General features: G+C 53.1%; 1 protein-coding gene across 2 annotated transcripts in view; it reads right to left on the reverse strand.

Annotated features, from left to right (window-relative positions):
- The window catches only part of SEMA3E (semaphorin 3E), a 516,349-nt gene extending 493,877 nt beyond the window's left edge, over window positions 1-22,472 (reverse strand). For both annotated transcript variants that reach the window (XM_069627817.1, XM_069627818.1), the window contains exon 1: window positions 22,052-22,472. In XM_069627817.1, coding sequence (XP_069483918.1) covers window positions 22,052-22,187 — 136 coding nt within the window. In that variant the 5' untranslated portion in view covers window positions 22,188-22,472. The remainder of the gene's footprint in view (window positions 1-22,051) is intronic.
- Between the last annotated feature and the right edge of the window lie 379 nt (window positions 22,473-22,851).

The following is a 22,851-nucleotide window of genomic DNA, read 5'->3' on the forward strand; positions in this document are numbered from 1 at the left end:
ACACTACTGAACTCATTGGACGTTCTTTTTATTGGCCAAACCTCAAGGAGGAATTCCGATCCTACATATCGACGTGTCCGATATGTGCCATGTATAAGAATCCCACAGGCAAACCATTTGGCCTACTCCCTCAACCCGATATTCCTCAACGACCCTGGGAGCATCTATCCACAGATTTTATTGTGGATCTTCCCCTCTCCAAATCTTGTACCTGTACAATGGGGACAGTGGATTCCCTTACAAAGATGGGCCATTTTTCTCCTTTGGAAGGATTACCCACTGCTATTAGAATGGCCAAAGTCTTTGCCAGAGACATCTTTCGCCTGCATGGGCTCCCGGATAAGATTACTTCGGACAGAGGGAGTCAGTACGTCTCTAAGTTTTGGAAAGCGCTGTGCAGACGGTTGGGCATTAACCAAGCTCTGTCCTCTGGTTTACATCCACAGACAAATGGGCAGACAGAGACTTAACGCCACCCTCGAACAATATCTCAGATGTTACACCAACCACCTGCAAGACAACTGGGTTCAGCTCTTTCCCACTGCCGAGTTTGCCTACAACAACTCTAAGCACTCAGCTACAGGTATGACCCCTTTCTTTTGCAACTATGGTGTAAACCCCAGGGCAATTTTTCCCATCTCTTCATTACCAAGCAATTCCCCTACAGTGGAGTCTATCATATCTGAGATTGCTGAAGCCCATAAAACAGCCAAGAGCAGTTTGGAAAGGAGCCTGAGCGTATATGAAAGACAGGCTGATGCTCATCGGCGCAAAACCCCGGAATGGGAAAAAGGGACACAGGTATGGCTTTCTACCAAATTCCTACCTCGATGGATCCGACCCTCTAAGTTTTCCCCCAGATATTTGGGTCCATTTCCTGTTCTGGAGAGGATTACCCTGTTGCCTATAAGATCAAGCTTCCGCATCATCTCAGGCGCATACATCCAGTTTTTCATTCCTCCCTTCTCAAAGTATTTCATCCCGAGATGTGACACAGACCTGGTCAGTCACAAATCTTGCCACAAGGCGAAACCCAAGACCAGTATGAAGTTTCCAAGATCCGTGACTCCAGGGTTTTCAGAGGGCAACTCCAATACCTAGTATCGTGGAAAGGATATCCTAGGTCGGAAGACTCATGGGAACCAGTGCACTTCCTTAAAGCTCCCAGACTGGTGTCTCGTTTCCACCGTTTACATCCCTGGAAACCTGGTGGAGGTGGTATTAAGAGGGGGCATACTGTCATGAACCCGTTCGGATGGCGGTGGTTACCACAGTTACGGCTTCGCCGCCATTGATCGGTGCCATCATGCCTCTCACGTTGCTGCTGTAACGTTCTAGTGGTTTTCCTGCCTGCCTCAGCCGGAAGTATTTCTTCCCAGCTTTCTTTGCGGTCTGTGCGTTGCAACCGTCTTAGCTCTGCTTCTATGGTCACACGCTAGTTTTCTCCACTTTCGCATCACACGGAAGCCTGCCTTTTTCTAAAACATTCATAGACCCTTAGGCATTGGAAGAAAAGAAAACCCTTTTCAAAACAAGGAGAATCATAAAAAAATATGCTCCTCTAAACCCCAAAGGTATAGTAAAGAAAAGTCTGAAAATACTACCAATTTAGACTTAGTTCTCTATAAAAACCAAGTCTATCAAATTATTCTTATGATATTCCTTTAAGGAATATAATTAGGAAAAGAAATTAGCATGAAAACAACATTTCCATTAGAAAAAATAATGTTTGCATTATAGACTCTAACTCCCTTAAATAGCCCCCTCAGGTGCAGGTCATAAGTAGGAAGGAGGAGCATAGCAGTAGTCATAGGTGTAGGACTGGTCAACTCTGCACGTTGCATCAAAAGCAGAGACTGGAGGAGAAAGAAGACGCTAGGACCACTGTCGAATGTCAAGCAGTAGCCGGTGCTGAGAGGGTTCTTTGCTCCAAGAAGCCTTATTTGCAGAGGTCATGCAGGAGGAAGCATCAGAGAAGGACACTTGACCCCTTGAGAGCTGGGCTGTAGAGGCTGTGCAGCAGGAATTGAAAGTTTAAGAAGCTTCCCCCTTAACAAGGCTGTCTCCCGTGGCAGGTGAGCACCAGAGAGCCTTTGGAACAAAAGGAAGCTCTGTGTGCGAGTGGCACGGCAGCAGCAGATTGCCTGAATGTGAGGAGTAGCTGAGACAGAAGACGTGGGAACAGCGAGTGAAACTGATGCGCACACCATACCAGAGAGTTCAACAAGCTATTGCTCAACGGAGAGCTCTGTGACGAAGAAGTGGGGAAATCAAAGTGGCAAGAAGGCTGCTCTTCTACTAAAGATTATTCAGAAGGAGAGGATCATAAAATGCAGAGGCTTTGGAAGTCACAAAAGTGTTATAAAGAACACCAATGGGAATCTTGACTTCCCATAATAATTACTTAAAACCTGGTGTTGTGAAGCAGGGGACATTGTGAAGTAGTTATAAGCTGATCTCAACTACAGAGGCACTTGTTGTTTGCAATTTCCTGAGCTGACAGGGGACTAAACCAGATCGGAGATTGTAATGGCACATTATGCTGTTCTGGCAGGGGAGTATACCCGAACAGAAAACTTTGAAGTAGTAGGCCTGGTATGGAAGTAAACCATGTGGAAGTTGATGAAGTGCCATGATGTATGATATATGGCATTTATAATGCGCCTATACACACAAGTGTTTCAAAGTGCGAATAATAAAGTTGTATTAATGAATCATCCTGACAAACTTTCATTGCTGAAGAAAATGTTGAATGAAATGCTGCAGAAGTGTATAATTGTTTCTGAATAGATATGTGGTTGCAGAAAGAATAACCCTGACAAAGACAATCTATATTAATTCTACTTAATTCAGGAAATTATGTTGGTTTATGAGAAGGTTGCTTTTTATAACTTGACAATTAGAAGAGAAAGAAACCTTGTTGAACAGTCCTGAAGTGTGACAGCTTTTTTTGTTACTCTGAAATCAAAAGGACTACAATGGAACTTTGCTACAGGAAGAATGTCCTTATTCTTGTGGAACTATTGAGCAGAATTCTCCTGAATCAGTCATCATTTAGTGAATTGAATGGTTATATTTTGCTTTTGAACTGCCCTATATTACCTTGTTGAGTTGGTGTATGTACAAGTGTGGGGACAGAAATCTTTTGTTAGTGTTTTCCTTAGTTTATTTTAGGCAGGGAAATCCTCATCAGGGTGGGGATAGTGAAGCATTTATCCACATTTTTGAGTTATTAAAAAGGCATCTTTTGAAAATTCTTCACAAAGTTGTCTGCCCCACATTTCTAGCCCCTCACAATATGTTGCACTATTTTGCAGATGATCCAACTGGTGACGTGACTGTGTATATTTACAGCAGGCAGACCAGATAAGGAGGATGATAGCGAGCAGTGCATTGAACCTTGGAAACTGGAAGCAAAGTTAGAAGTAGTGGAGGACAATATTAAGTATAGGATATAATCCGGAGTAATGTTTCAAATGTTTCAGCACATGGAGAAAAGACTTTGTGCTGGGGAGCATCGTCCCAAAGTGATTTATCCAAGCTGACAAAGCAGCCAGTCAATCCTTAACTGTGAATATCTTCCTTTGATCTAGTCTTCAGCATTCACTATCTTAAGGAACTGCCTTACTGCTCAGCCCCTGCTACCAAACAATAGGAGTTGTTTGACGTAGCATGGGAATAGCAACTGTAGCCAAATGAGAAAATGGACACACTGCAGGATCAGTTCAGAGTCAGATCCTGGAATCTCCCTTATTGAGTGAACAGGCAAGTGCTCTTGGTTCCAAGAATCTTGCCAAGGGATGAAGCACACACTACAGGGACAGCAGTCTGTGACCTGGGAACTTCATTTCTCGGCATCTGCTGACTTCACTCCCGCCCTTGCTCTCCATCCCAGCAAACTAAGGTCTTGCATCCACTAGCAGGGGCCCAATCTCCCACGTACACGGGTTGGTATTTTGAAACTACTAGAGTGGTGATTTGGTGCAGTACAAAGCATAGCAACGTAACATACCACACGGAGCACTGAAGCAATCCTTTGGGCCCCGTCCAAAACCCAGGTCTGTTCTTGCAGGAACTTCCTGATTCCTGCATGCTCCGCAGTCCCTGCGGGACAGGCCATTTAGTTTCAGTTCCTTCGGTTTCCTAGCATACCTACATTCCTGAAATGTCACACCTGGTTTGCCATGGAAGACAGGCAGGAAGATAGATAGCCACACACACATACACTTCTGATTGTAAATAGTGGAGCAAGACATTTACAAAGTGATCCAGTCTTAATGATTGTCAAATGCTTGTAGAATATCAGCCAGTTTCTGAACTGACGGACCTGGCCTGCTGCAAAACATCCAGGCCTTCAGATATGTTCTTAAAATGTGAAAGACATACATAAGCTGTGTCCTAGCAATGTAGCGAAGCAAGCTGCTGCCAGCTGTTGTCAGGTCAGGAAATGTCCCAACAGGCTGGACGTGCTGCATTACAGGTAAATGAGACATGCTGTTTCTGCTTCTCCAAAGGTATTGCCACCCTTTTCAGAATTAATGATTGTATTAAATTACAAAGAGAAACAGCATTAATATCGAATCAAATGTATGGAGGAACTCCTAATGCAGTCCCAAATTAAGTAAAGGAGACCGGCTAAAAAGCGTTGCTAGTATCACACCGTGAGAGTACAGCAACCCCTTTTAGATATAGTAGTTTAATCACACTAAAACGTTATCGAGCTTGTTGCAGAAAGGGGGCGTTTCACCAGGCAGCCTATGTGGGGCCAGGGACTTTCAACCAAGACCCTAGCAAACCCCAACCTTATTCTCTTCAAACACATCCCAATCCCCAAATGTAGAGAAGGTCAGGTGCCCCTGTGGTATTGGGGGTGCCCGACTCCGGTCCTGGACCCTACCCCAGTCCTGGGCAATCACTTCATGTGAGTTTCACTTAAGTTCAGTTTATTTCATCGATGTGGACAAGACTACAACTCCCAGAAGCAACTGAAGGAGAAATGAAAGACCCAGACGGGCACATGTTAGCAAGACTACAACTCCCAGAAGCAATTGACGGAGAAGTGAAGGACCAGGACTGGCACATATTGGCCGACAGTCACATTCCGTCATCGGTTGAAGTTTAGATAAACAGTGCGTTCCCGGGTGGTTCCGCTCCATTTCCCAGCACTGATTATCAGAATGATGCTGATGAAGTCCGACGGGCTCCCGCGCCCTACGAAGGAGGGCCCCTCGGCGGGGGCCCCCCCTTAGTGACGACTGCCTCACAAGGCACGGTGGCGCGAGGGGTCGGGGGGGGGGCGAGGGGGGGTGTGCGCCAGGCATCACTCCACCCGGGCGAGGGAGTGGAGGGGTGGGTGACGTCATCACCCGTGCGCCCATTTGGGGCTTAAATACACCCGGTCGGAAGACGCAGGGTCTCTCTCTGCCGGCTTCCCTCCTACGTTGCTGTTGTCCTGTTGCTGTCCTGTGTTGGGAGCAGTCGTGGCCTTGTTTTGTTCGAGTGGAAGTGGGAGATCGAAGCTTCGGTTGTCCAGTGCAAGCTGATCCGGTTCCAGTCGGAAAAGAAGCAAAGCAAAGTACGGGTGAGCGAGTATGGAGGGGCCACGGTTCCATAGTGGGTTCGACGGGTACATGCGAAGGGGGGGTGCACGGGGGCACGTCGAAAAGGCAGGGCGGTCTTGGCAGCCACATTAAGGCTATCCACGGGAACAGGAATACGCACGAGGGGTAGGGATGTTGAGGGATGGTGGCTGGGTGGTTGGGGGCTGCGTGGCCCCGGGCGGTAAAGCTTGCAGCGTGCATGCGGTCGGGGAGCACGGGCCTCGGGTTTAATTCTAAATGGCATCGGGTGTAATTAATGGGATTGCCTCGCCATGGTAGCCGGCAGTCGAGCCGAAATGGAGTTTCATGCAATCAGTTTCCATTGCCTATCTGTCGGCAGCATGTTGCACGGGGAGCTGGGGGCAATGGGTACATTATGGGTGCTGCGTTGGGGGGGGGGCGATTGTCCGGACATTTTATGTAGCCTTTGCATGCATCTTAGTTGGTGTTTAACAGCATGCACAGCACAAGTTAGGGTACACGGGGCATTCACCCACTCCCCCACCACTCCCAGGGGTGTTTTTGAGGCCGCCAGTTGCTCTCTTTGATTGAATTATTGCTTTAGTGTGTGTTGTCGCAGGTTCTCAGGCCAGGCACTTGCCCACACGACTGCATGGAAGCCTGACCTTACGGTTTCATATTTAGATTTTGCTCTGCTGGGAATATTTTGATTAGGCTTCTTGGTTTTAAAAGGTTAACACCTTTTATAGTTTGCCGGCAATGTTACAGGAAAATCTCTTGTGTGCTATGTTCGAGATGAGCGGCCCAAGCAGGTACCTGCGAGCACGCTGCCATCGCGGTGCTTCTGGGACACGAAGGGAAGTCCCTCGCGAGGCGGAAAGAGGTGTGGGAACCTCAACTGCGCTGAGCGGAGAGTGATACATGAATCCTCCCGGGGATCACAGAGGGGCGCTGGAGGGCGCGACTCCTACCCTCTTTGCTAACAAGATAGCCCAGGGAATCTGTCACCACGGGTCAGAGGGCAGCTGGGCACTAAAGGATGGGAAGTATATCAGGGTGGGAGGGACTCCCCACCTCCAGGCTGTTTAAAAAGAAGTTTAGAAGCAATGCTAGAAACAAATAAAGCATTCACAGCAGACTCAAAAAGGGTTACAATTAAAGGCTCAAGGCACTCGTTTGGTTGTCTGCAGCACCGCACACAGTGACACTGGTTTCTGTGCGGCCATATTAGAACTCTTTTTGACCTGCAAAAGGTGGGGTGCACGGTCGGTCCGGGGTTGGTGGGGGCCAAGGGTGTCCAGGCGCCACCGAGTCTTTCGCCCAGGGTGGTGGCGGGGGGCTCGGGATGCGCGGTTCGCTGTCGGGGGAAGTATGGGCAGGCTCACATGTACTGGGGTGGTGGGGAGCAGGGGCGATCGTCCGCCAGGCAGAGCTGGGTTCGGGCGTGCATTACTGTAAGCCCACAGGGGTCGGGATGGAGCAAAAGGGAGCTGATGAGTCGGGTGGGGGTTTTGATGGCCCCCAGGAACGGCAATTTGAAGGGGGGAAGCGGAAGCGGCCTCGGTGCCTTGTGCGCAGGGGGGGGGGCAGGGCATGCAGGGCCGGTGGCACATGGCGGGGGGGCACAGCCAAGGCATACAGGTGCCGGAGCTGGGCGCGGGGGTTCTGCCGTCGGCGCCACTGCTTCCCGAAACGGCACGGGGTTGGGTTTGCATGCTTGTTGGCATGCACGCGCATGGCGGTATGTCGTACAATTACGACCTGGGCAGGCCCCCGCTGAGCCTTTTCGCAAGCCATGGAGACATTGGGCCGGGCATGGCGGACCGGGATTAGTGTCGAGGAATTGCTCGGGGCGTGGGCGGCGCAAAAAAAAAAAAAAATGTTGTCCTAGGGCTGCAGGGTTGTAGGCGAGCGTTGCTTCCCCCAGGCACCTTTCGAGTGGCGTAGTTTGCCGCGGTGCAGCGCAGGTAGTGGGGAGGGCAATGGAGGGGCAGGGGGGTTGGAATTATCAGAGGCCGAATATTGGGGACATATCTGCCGGGGTCCCATCGGTGTTCAGTAATTTTTTCGCGCGCGATGGCAATTACAGGGGACGAAGTTGCGCACACGTGGGGTGCACGAAGCGAAGGTGTCTGGGGTAGGCCGGTTGCCGTGCGAGGCAGGTTGAGCAGGACAGGCCTGCAGGGGCGAGTACAGCAGTGAGAAAGAAAGAGAGGGGGAGAAGGCGGGGGGGGGAGCGGTGGTGTGGAGCAGCCATGTCAGCCCGGCAGCGTTCGGGTCAATAACTCACAGATGGCGCCATTGTCCCACTGTTTTATGGACCTATGTCCCTCAGGAAGGCTTTGGAGGAAATTAGAGGATATTTGAGTCCTCGCCTTGTCTTCTGGTGGATAACACTGCTCACCCTGACTGTCCATCAAGACACCCTTAATCATGCACGTTGACATGATGCACTGATTATATTGGCACTTTAAACCAATTGCAGTCTCACTTTAAATGGTACAATGTAAGGAATCGCTATTGTGGACCTTTTTGATGTTTGGGGCTCACTTGCCTTCTGGAGGGTCCCTCCCTCTTAGGCCCCTGCCAAACGCTTCTGTGAGGAACCGGTCCAAAACCACCCTGAGGCTCGAGTTGTTTATTTGAAAGCAATGCATGGGCTTTCATCTGGCATTCCGAATGTAATCCTTTTGGGTGTGTCAGGGTACAGCGATGTGTCCTAGGGCAGCAGGGCGGTAGGCGAGCGTCGCTTCCACCAGGCACGTTTCGAGTGGCGTTGCTTTCCCTGGTGCAGCGTAGTGAGTGGGGAGGGCAATACCTGCAATGGAGGAACAGGGGGTGGGAATCAGCAGAGGTCGAATATTGGGGACAGGTTTTGCGGGGGTGCCAGCGCTGTCCGGCAGTTTTTGCACACGATGGGGGATGGCTGTGCCCCACAGTCGAGCGTAATGATTCAGAGATGGGTGGCCCAAAAGGGAGAGCTAATTTTGTGAAATGCGGCCGCTTACGCTGATGGCGCCCTGCTCTTTCGCGGACGGGCGGTTTGTAGCTGCGCGGGCAGGGGGTGCCCACTTAAAAGCCCAACTGTCTGGGGTATGTCGCGGCTATGACGGCTGCCCCTTGGGAGGGGCCCCGGGATCTGTTTGCCTTCCTCCTGCTCGGCCGTGAATTGCTTGTTTGCGAGGGAGCAGAGTGCAAGGTGCTGCTGTAGAGGGAGTAACTGACCACTTATTCCAATAGTGGTGCATAAGAGGGGGTCGGACAGCCGTATGGTCGCACTCTGCTACTTAAAGGAGAAGGGCAGCGGGCCAGGCCATGGAGAGGCCCTGGGGTCAATAAAAAAAATAAATAAAATAATACCTAGACCAGATGTGCCATGGCGGTGGGTCCAGCATCTCTCTGCCATGTCTGTGCTCTGGGCACCGGTCGTGTTGTCAAACAGTTGGATTGGGTGTGGGAGGGGGTTATGTGATGGCACTTGCAATGGGGTAGGGAAGATTGGGGATGAAATGGTGGATATGTGGGTACACAAAGTGAAAGGAGTAACCCCCTTTGGGGTGGGGGGAGGGCGCTTACTGCAAAGGAATGGCTGGAGGTCCCGCATTTCGGGGCACGGCATTGGCGAACAGAGGGGCCGAATGGGGTTAAGGGATTTGAGCACAGCTTGATGGCCTGGCTCGGGGCCCCGGTATGGGCGGGCGGGCAGGGAGGGGCGAGGCATGGGACGCACCCCTCTTACGTTTATCTAATGCCCTGGTGGCATGGCACGGTGGGGTACGGGCAGACAGGGGGGGTGGGGTTACTCCGGGCGGGGGCTGCCCAATTTTGGACAGCCCGGGTTAGAACGGCGTCCAAGCTGTCCGTGGGGGGTCAGCAGAACAATGGGGGTTCTGCAGGGCAGTCCTGTTTCCATTTTCCTCCCGCCCCCCTCCCCTCTTCCTCTGGTACTACCGGAAAGGTGGTCAGGCGGATAGGATAGTTATTTTCACATCCTACTGTGCCTGCGTGGGATGAATGTCGTTGTATTTTCCCTGGTTCCACCCCTCGCCTTGGAGCGGCTCGAAACACATGGGTCAGGGGCGCCATATTACATAAACTAGCATATCATTCTAAGCGAAAAGGGCGGGTCTATCAAAGAGGCAATGCAACGGTTGGCTTTCCCATAGCTCATGCAATTTCTCCCATCTCCCAGGACACATAGGGCGGAGAAGGCCGACAGAGCCAGGCCCATCGCAGCCGGAAGGGACAGTCGTGTAATCATAAGGTAATGGGGCCACTAAGCATTGCACGGGGTGGCGACGGGAGCAGCCAAGGGAAAGCCGGGTTAGAGGGGCGGTGAATTTTCTCGTACTTCAGGCCGGATGTGACAACATTATATTTTCCCACAGGTCGCCATGTTCCACACGCAAGGCCCAGATATGGAGATAATCGCTGACACGCAATTGGACGAAGGGACAGTCGAGGTGGAGACAGCCCTTTCGCCAGCACAGGGTCAGACCATGAACGCGGAAGCATGGGCCACATTCTCAGTGCTTGCAAAATCTGTAGGGTGGGAAGCGGCGATGATCAAGATGGGGGCCCCCCAGCCTACCGGCGACACTATTTTCACGCAAGCAAGCATCTCCCCTTCCCCCAATAACAGCTCCGACTCTCAGTCCTCTTCCGGTTTGGGGGAGTCAGTGGGCTCACGCAAGAGACAAGCGAAAATGAGCGGGTGCCCCAGGGGAAGAAAGACCAAGGCCCTCATTACGACCCTGGCGGTAAGGGGTTTACGCCAGCGTTAGCTGCGCCGACCCCTTACCGCCAACTACGAGTTCCCAGAGCGCCATGGTCACTTTTCCGCCCGCTTTTTGCGGGCGTAAAAATCCATGGCGCTATGGGACCTCGGTGTTAATTACGCCACCGTAGTGTACGGTGGCGTAATTAACACCTTCCCCACTCCCATTGAGCCCTATGGGGCCGAAATGGGAATGGGGAAGGGTAAATGGGTCAATGGGGACTTACCGCCCCGCCGACCTCGGAATCGGGCGGTAAGTCCGCCATCCGCCATGGCGTAAAGGGACTTTGCGCCATGGCGGAAAAGTCCGCCGATGGCGGAAAAAATCCGCCAGGGTCGTAATGAGGGCCCAAGAGAGAGCTGGAGGAGGATTTGGCCGCTCTGACTGCCTTAGTGGCGGAGGGGAGAGACAGGGAGGCGTCAACTTCTCCGGCGGGTGATCGCCTCAACAGATCGGGACCCCCTCACCCCAATGGCGAGGCACAGGACGAGGCGGGGCCAAGCAGGCGTTTTGGGGCTCCCCCGGCCAAGGGACGCGCCTTGGAGGGTGAGTTGGACTGGGGAGCAAAAATGGATATTATAATGGATGTGTTGCGCGGCGGGAATGCTCTTGCGCAAGGGAAGGATCAACCAGGGGGGAAGGGGCGACAGGCCCCAGCAAGGTGTGGGCAGCCGGGGAGAAGACCTCGGCAAAAAACACTGTCCCTGGGGCGGCACGGAGCGAAGAGAGCAGGGCAGGGGGAACAGCGAAGTGCGAACACCCGGCAGAGCCTTCCTCCCTCACGGGTAGGGCAGCGGAAGGGCTTCCGGCAATCACGGAGAACAATTACCTATGTTGGCACATACCGGACTGTGTGCAAAAGGAGATTTGCGAAAGGAAGGTTCATAGACACCTTTTCACTATTAGAGCATGAAACCAAAGGTTACGATACCCTGCAGGCTAGTGGGAGCAGGGAGGGGGTGAAAGCGAGGAAGAGGGTGAGGCCTGAGGAGAATCTGCAAAACTGGGTGGCAGGCTTTAGGATCCTGGCACAAATCATAGTTCTGTCCAAGCCTGAGCAGGGGCCGGCGCTGTACAATTACAGCCAATGCGTAATTGAAGAGCATAGGAAGTGGGGGGGCACTGCATGGCTTTTGAGGGATCAGAGGTTTAGGAAAAGAATGGAAGTCGACCCCAAGCTAAAATGGGAACACAAATTAGTGGAGGATTGGTTGGATCCAAGGCCGGTTTCAGCGGACAGTCTCATCACAAGGGGATCCAGCATTGTAGGGCAAGCTTTCGATGGAACGCGCGCTGCGCAGCAAGCGTCGCCATCCACTCCAAGGGCAGAGCGCAGGGAGTTTCAACAGACTGAGGCCCCCTCAGGGCCTGTGGGGGGGAGGGGGTTGCTAAGCTCACAGCCGGGAAATTCCAGAGGAGGAAGAGGGGGCGTAGGCACGCAAGGGTTGGCGCGCATGGCCCAACCATGCAGAAACTTCAATGAAGGGCACTGCGATTGGGTGCCCAATTGCCGTTTTAGGCACGAGTGTTCCACATGTGGCTGCATGGCACACGCTGCAAAATTTTGCAGGTCTCCGGGACCGGGCCCGAATACGTGGCCTCACAAAGAGGGCGGTGTACCCAACATGTAATACTCGAGATGCCCCGATACTGCTCGTTATTCAACAGATCATGCCATGTGTATACACTAATAAAATGTATCTCTCTTTAAGGTAACACAGCTCGTGTTTCATTTGACTCGAGGGAGCACCACGCATACCTAAACACCGGCGCAGGGAGACCCCAGCACAATGGTAATAACTGTAAACGGGTGTTTAGGACAGGGGTGCGCGGCCACACGGCTAGGGGCGGAGGTCAGGGGAGGAACCCATTATTGGGTGGCGAGTGCGCTTTAAGGGGGGCAGCGACGTTCATTGCCCGGAGTGGGGGTGACCTAGCCCAAAAGGGGCCATCTCCCATCTTACTACCAAAACTCCTGCCTTGGTTAGCCCGCTACCCCGCAGTACGGGAGAGGAACATCTTGTTGAAAGGTTTCACTTGGGGTTTTGCAATTCCATATGCAGGGCCTTTGATGCCACGCTCAGCAGACAACTCCAAGTCAGTGAAAGTCTACCCCGGGGTGGTTCGGGACAAGATAAGGAAAGAGCTTGGTTTGGGGAGGGTGGCAGGCCCATACGTGCCCCCCCCCTGGACAACCTCATAGTGTCACCCCTGGGTGTGGTGCCCAAGAAGGAGCAAGGAAAATTCCGACTAATACATAACTTATCGCACCCCAAGGGCAACTCAGTGAATGACTGGCTGGATGAAAAGGTATGCGCGGTGTCATACGCGTCCTTTGACCAGGCGGTGGACGGGGCCAGGAGTTTGGGGAGAGGCGCACTACTGGCCAAAGTGGACATAGAGGCGGCTTTTAGATTGCTCCCGGTCCACCCTGATAGTTTTCACCTGTTGGGTTTCCAGTTTGAGGGGGGGATCTATGTGGATAAATGTATGCCGATGGGATGCAGCATATCCTGTGCCTACTTCGAAACATTTAGCACATTCTTGGAATGGGCAGTACATGTGTTAGAAAGCAGGGGGGTCAAAACACATTATTTGGATGTTTTCCTGTTCATTGGTGAGAAGGGCACGGACATTTGCAGCTCCTTATTGAATAAATTCATCGGTCTAGCCGCCGAGTTAGGGGTTCCATTGGCCGCAGAAAAAACAGAAGGCCCCTGCACCCGTTTGACCTACCTGGGGATAGAGATCGACACAACGGAAGGCCTATGCAGGCTGCCCCAGGGGAAGGTAGCGGAATGCATTGCACACATAGACACAGTGCTCAGCTGCCACAGGGTATCTTTAAGAGATATACAGTCTCTGATCGGAAGGTTGAATTTTGCTGGGAGGGTGATTCCGGCGGGGCGAGTGTTTGCAAGGCGGTTAACAGCGGCGGCAGGGCGGGCCTCCAAAGGTTGGCATAGGTTTCGCTTGGGCGCAGGTATAAAGGACGATTTGCTCATGTGGAAGAATTTCTTGGCAGAATTCAATGGGGTGCGCTTATGGAGGGCCCCCTGGGTAACATGCAACGAGCTCCAGCTTTTCACCGATGCAAGCGGCAGGCACGGTTTTGGGGTAATTCTGGGCGCACAATGGTGTAGAGAGGACTGGCCGAGGGCTTGGGCCAGGAAGGGATCGTGCAGGAACATCAACGTACTTGAATTGTTTCCAATTTTAGTGGCCTTGCATCTCTGGCCTAGCAGTTTAGCAAACAAGCGCTTCACGGTATGGTCAGACAACATGGCGGTAGTGGTGGGTATAAACACACAGGTGGCCCATTGTCCAGCCACCCTGAGCCTGCTGCGCCACATGGTGAGAATAGGGCTCAGAATTAACACAGAGTTGGGGGCGCGCCACATTCCAGGTGTCCTTAACATTGCTGCGGATGCACTTTCTCGTTCGCAGATGGGTCGATTCCGGAAAGCACATCCAGGGGCGAACAAGGACATGGTACCGTTCAACAGCGAGTGGTGGAGCCTAGTGACCTGGAAAGGGGTATGAGGGCACTAGCGGACAGGGCACTTTCGGGAGGGTCAAGGGAGAGATATAGCAGGGATTTTAAGACCTTTCTAAAAGTCACGGGGGACTGGAACAATGATCTCGGGGAAGCCAAGGTTCAACAGTTCATACTATGGGCCAGGGAGAACCGCAAGTCCAAACCTTGGCTCGCAGGGCACTTATGCGCCATCGCCTTCCACAGCCAGCTAGCAGGCGGCAGTGACCCGACCAAGGGCTTCTTAGTAAGGGCAGCCTTGAGAGGTTGGGACAGGGGAGAACCCCCTAGCAGGGACGAAAGACGTCCTATCCATTTCGAACTGTTGAAACAGATGCTCACTCGAGTCAACTTTATATGTTTTTCCCCATATGAGTGCGCTCTTTTCAAAGCGTGCTTCACTTTGGCCTTCTTTGGAGCCCTACGCCCCAGTGAATTGATCGCTCGCTCCAAGCATGATCGGGAATTCAAGGCGCTACGAAGGGGTGACATAAGCATATCAGAGGGAGCACTGAGGGTGAAGATAAGGAGTTCCAAAACCGACCAGCGGGGCACCGGAAGGAGCCTGGTGCTGGGGTGTTTGGGGGTGGAGGATTACTGCCCGGTCATGACCATGGGGGCATTCCTGGGGGCCAGGAATGGGGGCCAGGGGTACTTGTTCATACACGAGGACGGCTCCCCCCTCACGCAATTTCAATTTAGGAAGGTAATGGCTTTGGCTCTCGCCGGCATCAGGGGTATCAGCGGGCACTACACGCCTCACTCTTTTCGAATAGGGGCGGCGACAACAGCATTTCAGGAGGGACTGGGGGAAGAGAGCATAAAGAGGATTGGGAGGTGGCAATCCGACAAGTACAAACTCTACATAAGGCCGGAAGGTTTATAGGTGGGGATGCACCGTGGGGGGAAAGGGGTAGGGGGGTGAAGCCTTGGAAGCCAGGGGTGACATGGGGACGCGACATTTACCAACCCAGAACATTATCTCTCCACAGAACGCAAGTCGGTGTGGGTTATCGGCCACTCATTCGTGGCCCGAGCAGCAAGGGGCGCGAAGAAGGAATACCGTGATATGCATATGGGTTTCGTGCGGACCCAAGTATGCTGGGCATACAAAGGAGGGATGAGATGGGATGATGTGTGGGGGGTGCTGGATGATTGCAGACGACGTCACGGACGCCCGGACATAATAGTGATACACTTGGGGGGAAATGACCTAGTGGACAGGGGGCGAAGGGGGCTGCTGGCGGGGATGAGGGCCGGACTCACCCAAATTGGAAACAGTTTCCGTGGCACGACATTGGCATGGTCGGAGATCATACCCAGGCAGACTTGGAGGGGGGCATATTCCCAGGGGGGCATCGAGGAATCCAGGCGAAAATTGAATACGAAACTAGGAAAATTCCTGATCAGCAGGGGCTTCGGTTGGGTCAAGCACGCCTTGATTAGTTTGAAAACTCCGGGTTGTTTCGGCGATGACAAAGTCCACTTATCAGAAGTGGGGGTAAGGGTGATGGTGTACAACTTAAAAGATGCCCTGGAAGGGATGGGCTGCAGATGAGCTGCCGGCGGAGGCCATTCAGGGGGGGGGCAAGAGTTGGCTCTGATTGGGCTTGGTCAACGATGGAAGGCCTTTAAAGGGTCCGAAACGCTCCCTCCCTAACCGTGGCTGGGGGGGCCTCCGTTAAGGGAACGGAACGGTCAAGGGAAGACCTCATTCGGCATCATCACGCCACCGGTTATAGCCGGAGGGCCTGCACGTCTGTTACGGTTGGAATGAATGGGGGGTATAAGGAGCAGGTTGGTAGGACAACTGGGGACTAGGGTACTAAGGCGACCAGGTGCATGAGGGGGAACTCACTGCGGCCGGTGGCCCGCTGTGAGTCGTGGCGGTGACACCGGTCGCAGCGACCGGTCTCTTGCAGACAAGCCCAGCGGGTGTAACCTGGTGTTCCCGTTAGAAAGTACTGGCGGATACCACAAGGGGAACTGCACAGCCATCAGTTTATTAAGAACGGCGCCCAGGAGTATTAGACTCATGGGAGGCCCACATTAATGGGGAGGGTTAGGGGGGTTTGGAAGACCTTTCCAACTCCAAAAGTGGGTGGGGGAAATGGGAAGTGCATCTTTGGAAACTGAAAATGGCAAAGCAACAATGAAGTCAGCAAGGGGGGGTGAATTGAAAAGTTTGCACTGTAAACGGGGCTCCGGCAAGTACGTTGGGAACTGAGCCTAAGCGGAAATGAAGAATGGAAAGAAGGTAAAGCACGAAATAAAATTGCACTTAAATAGCGTTGGGGAAAGAAAATGGAAAAGAAAAAAAAAAAAAAAAAAAATTGCAAAAGAAAGAAATGGCCAAAGGGTAGAGAGGGACTGCTGAGGAAGGGACTGGGCGCCCGCGTCGGGTCCCCCAAGGACCCGAGGGGGCGGGGGGGGAAAGTTGCTTGCTCTCAGAGTAGAAAATCCTGAGCGTGAACGGAACACCTGTAAGCTAACTCCTGACTTTATGTGTAATAAAGTTTGCTGTGGCAATTTTTCTCCCACTCATCCTACTGGTCTCTGCCTATCCTTTGGGTGGATGGGGGTTAGGTTACTTTGGGAGGAGGGTAGTTGGGGACGAGTGAGAGTCGGAATGTGGAATGAGAGCTGGGGGGGGGGGGGGTTAGTGGGAGCAGCATGGGCGGCCACCGTGCCCCCACTGAGGGTGTCGGCGCTACGACGGGCTCCCGCGCCCTACGAAGGAGGGCCCCTCGGCGGGGGCCCCCCCCCTTAGTGACGACTGCCTCACAAGGCACGGTGGCGCGAGGGGTCGGGGGGGTGCGAGGGGGGGTGTGCGCCAGGCATCACTCCACCCGGGCGAGGGAGTGGAGGGGTGGGTGACGTCATCACCCGTGCGCCCATTTGGGGCTTAAATACACCCGGTCGGAAGACGCAGGGTCTCTCTCTGCCGGCTTCCCTCCTACGTTGCCCTCCCTCTTTACAATGTTGTACTGATGTGTGATGTTTTTTCTTGCAGACAAGCCCAGCGGATGTTACCTGGTGTTCCCGTTAGAAAGTACTGGCGGATACCACAAGGGGAACTGCACAGCCATCAGTTTATTAAGAACGGCGCCCAGGAGTATTAGACTCAGGGGAGGCCCACATTAATGGGGAGGGTTAGGGGGGTTTGGAAGACCTTTCCAACTCCAAAAGTGGGTGGGGGAAATGGGAAGTGCATCTTTGGAAACTGAAAATGGCAAAGCAACAATGAAGTCAGCAAGGGGGGGGTGAATTGAAAAGTTTGCACTGTAAACGGGGCTCCGGCAAGTACGTTGGGAACTGAGGGGAAGGGGGGCTCCTGGGAGATTGGGGGATGATAGGTGGGGCTCAAGAGAAGGGGGCCCTTTGGGATTGGCAGCTTAAGGAGATCAAAAAGAAACCGGGGGGGGCTTGGAGTGCGGGGGCTAGGGGCATGGAGGAGCAGGGGGGTTAGTTGGGGTGGACCCCCCCTTTTGCAAAAGACAGGGGAAGAGGAGGGGGATAAGAAGGACGTTGGGGCTCTGGGGGATAGGTATGCGCTGGATGGGGGGGGCTCTCTAGATCAGGAGGGCGCAATGGGGGCCGGAGGGGATGGGACAACGAAGGCGGCGGGGAGAGCCAGGGCTGATCGGGGTCTTGGCTGAAAGGGGGAGAGGGGCTCCCTGGCAGGATGGGCTGGAGGAAGACCTGTTTGGGGAGAGAAAGAACTATGATTAATAAGCCAACCCGGGGAAATGGGAAGAGGGAATCCAGGGAAAAGGGAGCAAGAAGGGGAAAAGGAGACCGGAACGCATCCTTTAGAAGGAGCCTAAGCGGAAATGAAGAATGGAAAGAAGGTAAAGCACGAAATAAAATTGCACTTAAATAGCGTTGGGGAAAGAAAATGAAAAAAAAAAAAAAAAAAATTGCAAAAGAAAGAAATGGCCAAAGGGTAGAGAGGGACTGCTGAGGAAGGGACTGGGCTCCCGCGTCGGGTCCCCCAAGGACCCGAGGAGGCGGGGGGGAAAGTTGCTTGCTCTCAGAGTAGAAAATCCTGAGCGTGAACGGAACACCTGTAAGCTAACTCCTGACTTTATGTGTAATAAAGTTTGCTGTGGCAATTTTTCTCCCACTCATCCTACTGGTCTCTGCCTATCCTTTGGGTGGATGGGGGTTGGGTTACTTTGGGAGGAGGGTAGTTGGGAACGAGTGAGAGTCGGAATGTGGAATGAGAGCTGGGGGGGGTTAGTGGGAGCAGCATGGGCGGCCACCGTGCCCCCACTGAGGGTGTCGGCGCTAAGGTGGTTTCAAAAAATTGATGCATAAGGACCGAAACATGCAACCGCTCTGCATCGTGGCACAAAATGTGCCTGTATTAAAATATGCCACGTCACTCCAAAACAGCAGACACAAAAGAGTGGTGTTGGTGCACACTGCGTGCAGGCACAAAGCACGTTGGCAGAAATTGAACATGCCAGTGTAGAATCACGTGGGGTGCACGAGTTGGAGCTTATTTAAAATCCAGGGTGAGGTCGCCCCCAGCACAGCCTGGATCCAATGCCGTTATGAGCAAGCCTTGTGAAATCAGAATTTGGCAATTCACTCGCCAGCAGAGCACACGCCCTTCCCTACACACGCCTGCCTATTAGGCCGAGGCGTAGTTTGGCAGCCACTGCAGCTCTCTGCATAGCAGCCATGCTCCTGGGATTCCTTCTGGATGTGCAAACTCCCTGCTAGGCTACCAAATAACAGGGCGTTATATGTACTGCCCCAAAACCAGTGGTCGAAGTGAGCGGGAGCGGTCGGGAGCGGTGCTCCTATACTTTTTTAAATTACCTTTTACAGCTCCTATACTTCTATTTTAAAAAGAAACCGTTCCGGAATGGTTTTCTTTTAAAATAAAAGTGTAGGAAGAAGTTGAAACCGTCACTTTCAGTGCACTGCACTGAACGTTCCCTTAAACATCAGGTGTAAGTGTTTTGGGGGGTGTATTGTGTGTGGGAGGAGTTGTGGCAATGGGGTTTGTGGGGAGCAGGGGCAGGCCAGCATGGAACATAGCTCCACTACTTCTTTTCATACACTTCGACCACTGCCCAAAACAAAAGCCCTCCGAGGCATCCAGATCTGGCTGTCTACTACCTGGGAGTATGCACACATTAGCACAGCCTGGAGGCAGCACACGGATGAGCTGCGCGCGCGCCACCTGCTCTCGGGGCTGCTGTGCACCGTGTGTGCACGCCCAGCGCACGCTGCATTTCCACAGCATTACAACCACTCGCAGCTCTCCTGAACAACGCAAGACCTGCTCGTCTAGTTTCCCGCGGTGTAATTAGAGGCGCTAATATACAGAATGGGGGCACCCCTCTGATTGTACCTACTCGCAGTGGCAGGCCTGGGTGCTTTCTGGCGGGAGGTGCGTCTGTCTCTGTCTGTGCAAGAGTAAGCGTTATTTCACGCTGTGCGACTGTAACGCGCGCCTGATTAACTCTACGAGAAAGTCAGGCGCAAGTCAGATTTGCTGAGTGTAGCAGGTTCACACAGAGCAACACGGGTTCGAATCCCGGCCCTGCGCCTACAGGCTGGTCTCCGGTATTAAGCGCGATATAAAATGCTAGTACATTATTTTCTGTTCCCCATTAATGGCCAGGTGCTGCTTCTGATTTCACGAGCTCGTAATGTGACAGGAAACAGAATACATTTCAATAAGAGGCCATATGGAACAGGCCATAATGTACGGTTATTGAATGAACAGGCGCGTGCGATTGCTAGCATTATTCACTGGCTGTATGGTCTGGAATACTGCTAATGCATGACTAAGCTAGGCTGCCAGAACCCTCACTCATTGATCCTGCTATGAGGTGTGTTCTGCGGGCCATTCCAGAGGGCGTTACGCCACTATTACGGCCTGCATTTTGAGGAGTTGGATCGGACGCCTCGCACTCAACATGTCAATTCACATGGATCTAGAATTTAACATCGACAGAAGGCTTTGCTTTACGGTTGTAGAAATACTGCGTGAAATGTCATTTACAAACGCAATTAAATAAGAAAGATGACAACAGGGAAAGTACCTCAGAAACAACACATACACGTGAGCGAGACGGTCTCTTCCAGGCTGCGAGTTTGAGGTTTTTTCTAAGAGTTAAATGGTTCCTCCACATAGACAGAGTTTGGGCAAGGCGGTGTACATGTGTGATTTAGTGTTTGCTACCATCTGTGTGTGATATTGCGTGAATTATGCATGGCAAAATCCAATTACACACCACTGTGCGGTAAAGCAGGACACCTCTTGGTTGTGTGTCGTGTTCAGTGTTTGACTACATTTTTGCTGTTTCCCTCGGCTCTCAACTAACCAAACCAACCCACAGTGCCTAGAGACCACCAGCCCACACTCTTCCAGCTCAGCCACAGCGCCTCGAGACCACCAACCCACACTCTTCCAGATCTGCCACAGTGCCTCGAGATCACTAACCCACACTATTCCAGATCTGCCACAGCGCCTAGAGACCACCAACCCACACTCTTCCAGATCTGCCACAGTGCCTCGATATCACTAACCCACACTATTCCAGATCTGCCACAGCGCCTAGAGACCACCAACCCACACACGTCCAGATCTGCCACAGCGTCTTGAGACCACCAACCCACACTCTTCCAGATCTGCCACAGCGCCTGAACACCACCAACCCACACTCTTCCAGATCTGGCACAGCGCCTAGAGACCACCAACCCACACACGTCCAGATCTGCCACAGCGCCTAGAGACCACCAACCCATACACGTCCAGATCTGCCACAGCGCCTGAACACCACCAACCCACACTCTTCCAGATCTGGCACAGCGCCTCGAGACCACCAACCCACACACGTCCAAATCTGTCACAGCGCCTATAGACCACCAACCCACACTCTTCCAGATCTTCCACAGTGCCTAAAGACCACCAACCCACACACGCCCAGATCTGCCACAGCGCCTAAATACCACCAACCCACACGCGCCCAGATCTGCCACAGCGCCTAGAGACCACCAACCCACACTCTTCCAGATCTGCCACAGCGTCTTGAGACCACCAACCCACACTCTTCCAGATCTGCCACAGCGCCTGAACACCACCAACCCACACTCTTCCAGATCTGGCACAGCGCCTAGAGACCACCAACCCACACACGTCCAGATCTGCCACAGCGCCTAGAGACCACCAACCCATACACGTCCAGATCTGCCACAGCGCCTGAACACCACCAACCCACACTCTTCCAGATCTGGCACAGTGCCTCGAGACCACCAACCCACACACGTCCAAATCTGTCACAGCGCCTATAGACCACCAACCCACACTCTTCCAGATCTTCCACAGTGCCTAAAGACCACCAACCCACACACGCCCAGATCTGCCACAGCGCCTAAATACCACCAACCCACACGCGCCCAGATCTGCCACAGCGCCTAGAGACCACCAACCCACACTCTTCCAGATCTGCCACAGCGCCTAAAGACCACCAACCCACACACGCCCAGATCTGCCACAGCGCCTAAAGACCACCAACCCACACGCGCCCAGATGTGCCACAGCGCCTAGAGACCACCAACCCACACTCTTCCAGATCTGCCACAGCGCCTAAAGACCACCAACCCACACACGCCCAGATGTGCCACAGCGCCTAGAGACCACCAACCCATACACGTCCAGATCTGCCACAGCGCCTAGAGACCATGCAAACGGCAATGGTGTCTGGTAGAAATGAACACATAACAGTAGATTCTTGCATATCCGGGTTCTGCGGCATTGGCATGTGTGATGAAAAGCACTACATCGGTGATAACACTGGCATCCACGTGTGACATGTTCGTGAACATGGTGTGAGTTACCATGCTTCTGAACCAGGCGAGTTAGAGATTAACAGCCATTAATGGCAAATAAAGGCGGCTAAAATCCCAACGCCAATCTGGAGAAGTGGGGGAAACAGAGAGACAGAGAAGGAGAGAGAGATGGACAGGTGGAAAGGATAGGTGGGTATATAGACAGACAGACGAGGCAACAGAAGGCCATATATGTACACAGATGGAAAGAAAGGTAGGCATTTAGGTAGACAAACGAGGCAACATAAGGCGATGAGAGATCGATAAACACCAGGTTTCCCACAGTAGAGGGATGGCTTCTAGGCGCTGGTAGCACACGTTACCTTTGTGCGAGAGGCGCAGCCTGGGCTGCCTGGCGTCCGCCGCAGAGAGGGCATGAAAGCGCTGCATGAACAGCGCCCACAGCAGCGGCAGCAGCACCACCACCTTGAGAACAGCCCTGGCACCGGGCGCTGCCATCACGCCGGCGGGGGTCGCGGCGGCAGTGCCGACCTGCCCCGATGGAGCCCCGGGATTACGCCGCAGTCCACTCCTCCACAGAGGGCGCAGGATGTCGCGGGTTAAAACCTCCACTTCACAGCCCGAAATAGCCCGGCCCTGGTCGCATGCGTCCGTCACGCAGGGGTGCCCCCGGACATGATATGTGGCTGTTTATAACCCGAGATGTCTCTCCAGGGCTCCCCCAGCAGTGCTTGTGAAATGTCCGCCTCCCGAGCCAGTGCCGGAGGCTGTGGGTCTAAGCGCCTCCTCCCAGAGCGCCCTCCTGCAGCACTTTAAACTCCCCTGCCCGGACTTGCCAGGCAGCCCGCTTTAATTCCCCTTTCACCTTTCATAATTAGAGGCAATAAGAGCTGCCGCCCCCCCCCCCCTCCCTCCTAGAGGGATGGAGGCAACACCCCCGCGGAGCTGTCATGCTGCTGGTTTACTGGCACGGGACTGGCCAGTCAGCGCTCCAGGAAGCGCCCCTCGTCCGCGTGCTGTGCATAACACCCGGCTCAATAGCGAAATGTTTCATGCTGTACACCCAGAGAGGTTCTCCCCATTCAGGAAAACATAGCTCTCTGCATCCATGCTGTGGCAGCGCATGTGCGTGGGATACCTATGCTGTGGCAGGGCGTGGGAT

This window comes from Ambystoma mexicanum, chromosome 12, assembly GCF_040938575.1.
Source record: "Ambystoma mexicanum isolate Mex_15411 chromosome 12, UKY_AmexF1_1, whole genome shotgun sequence".
Classification (NCBI taxonomy): domain Eukaryota; kingdom Metazoa; phylum Chordata; class Amphibia; order Caudata; family Ambystomatidae; genus Ambystoma; species Ambystoma mexicanum.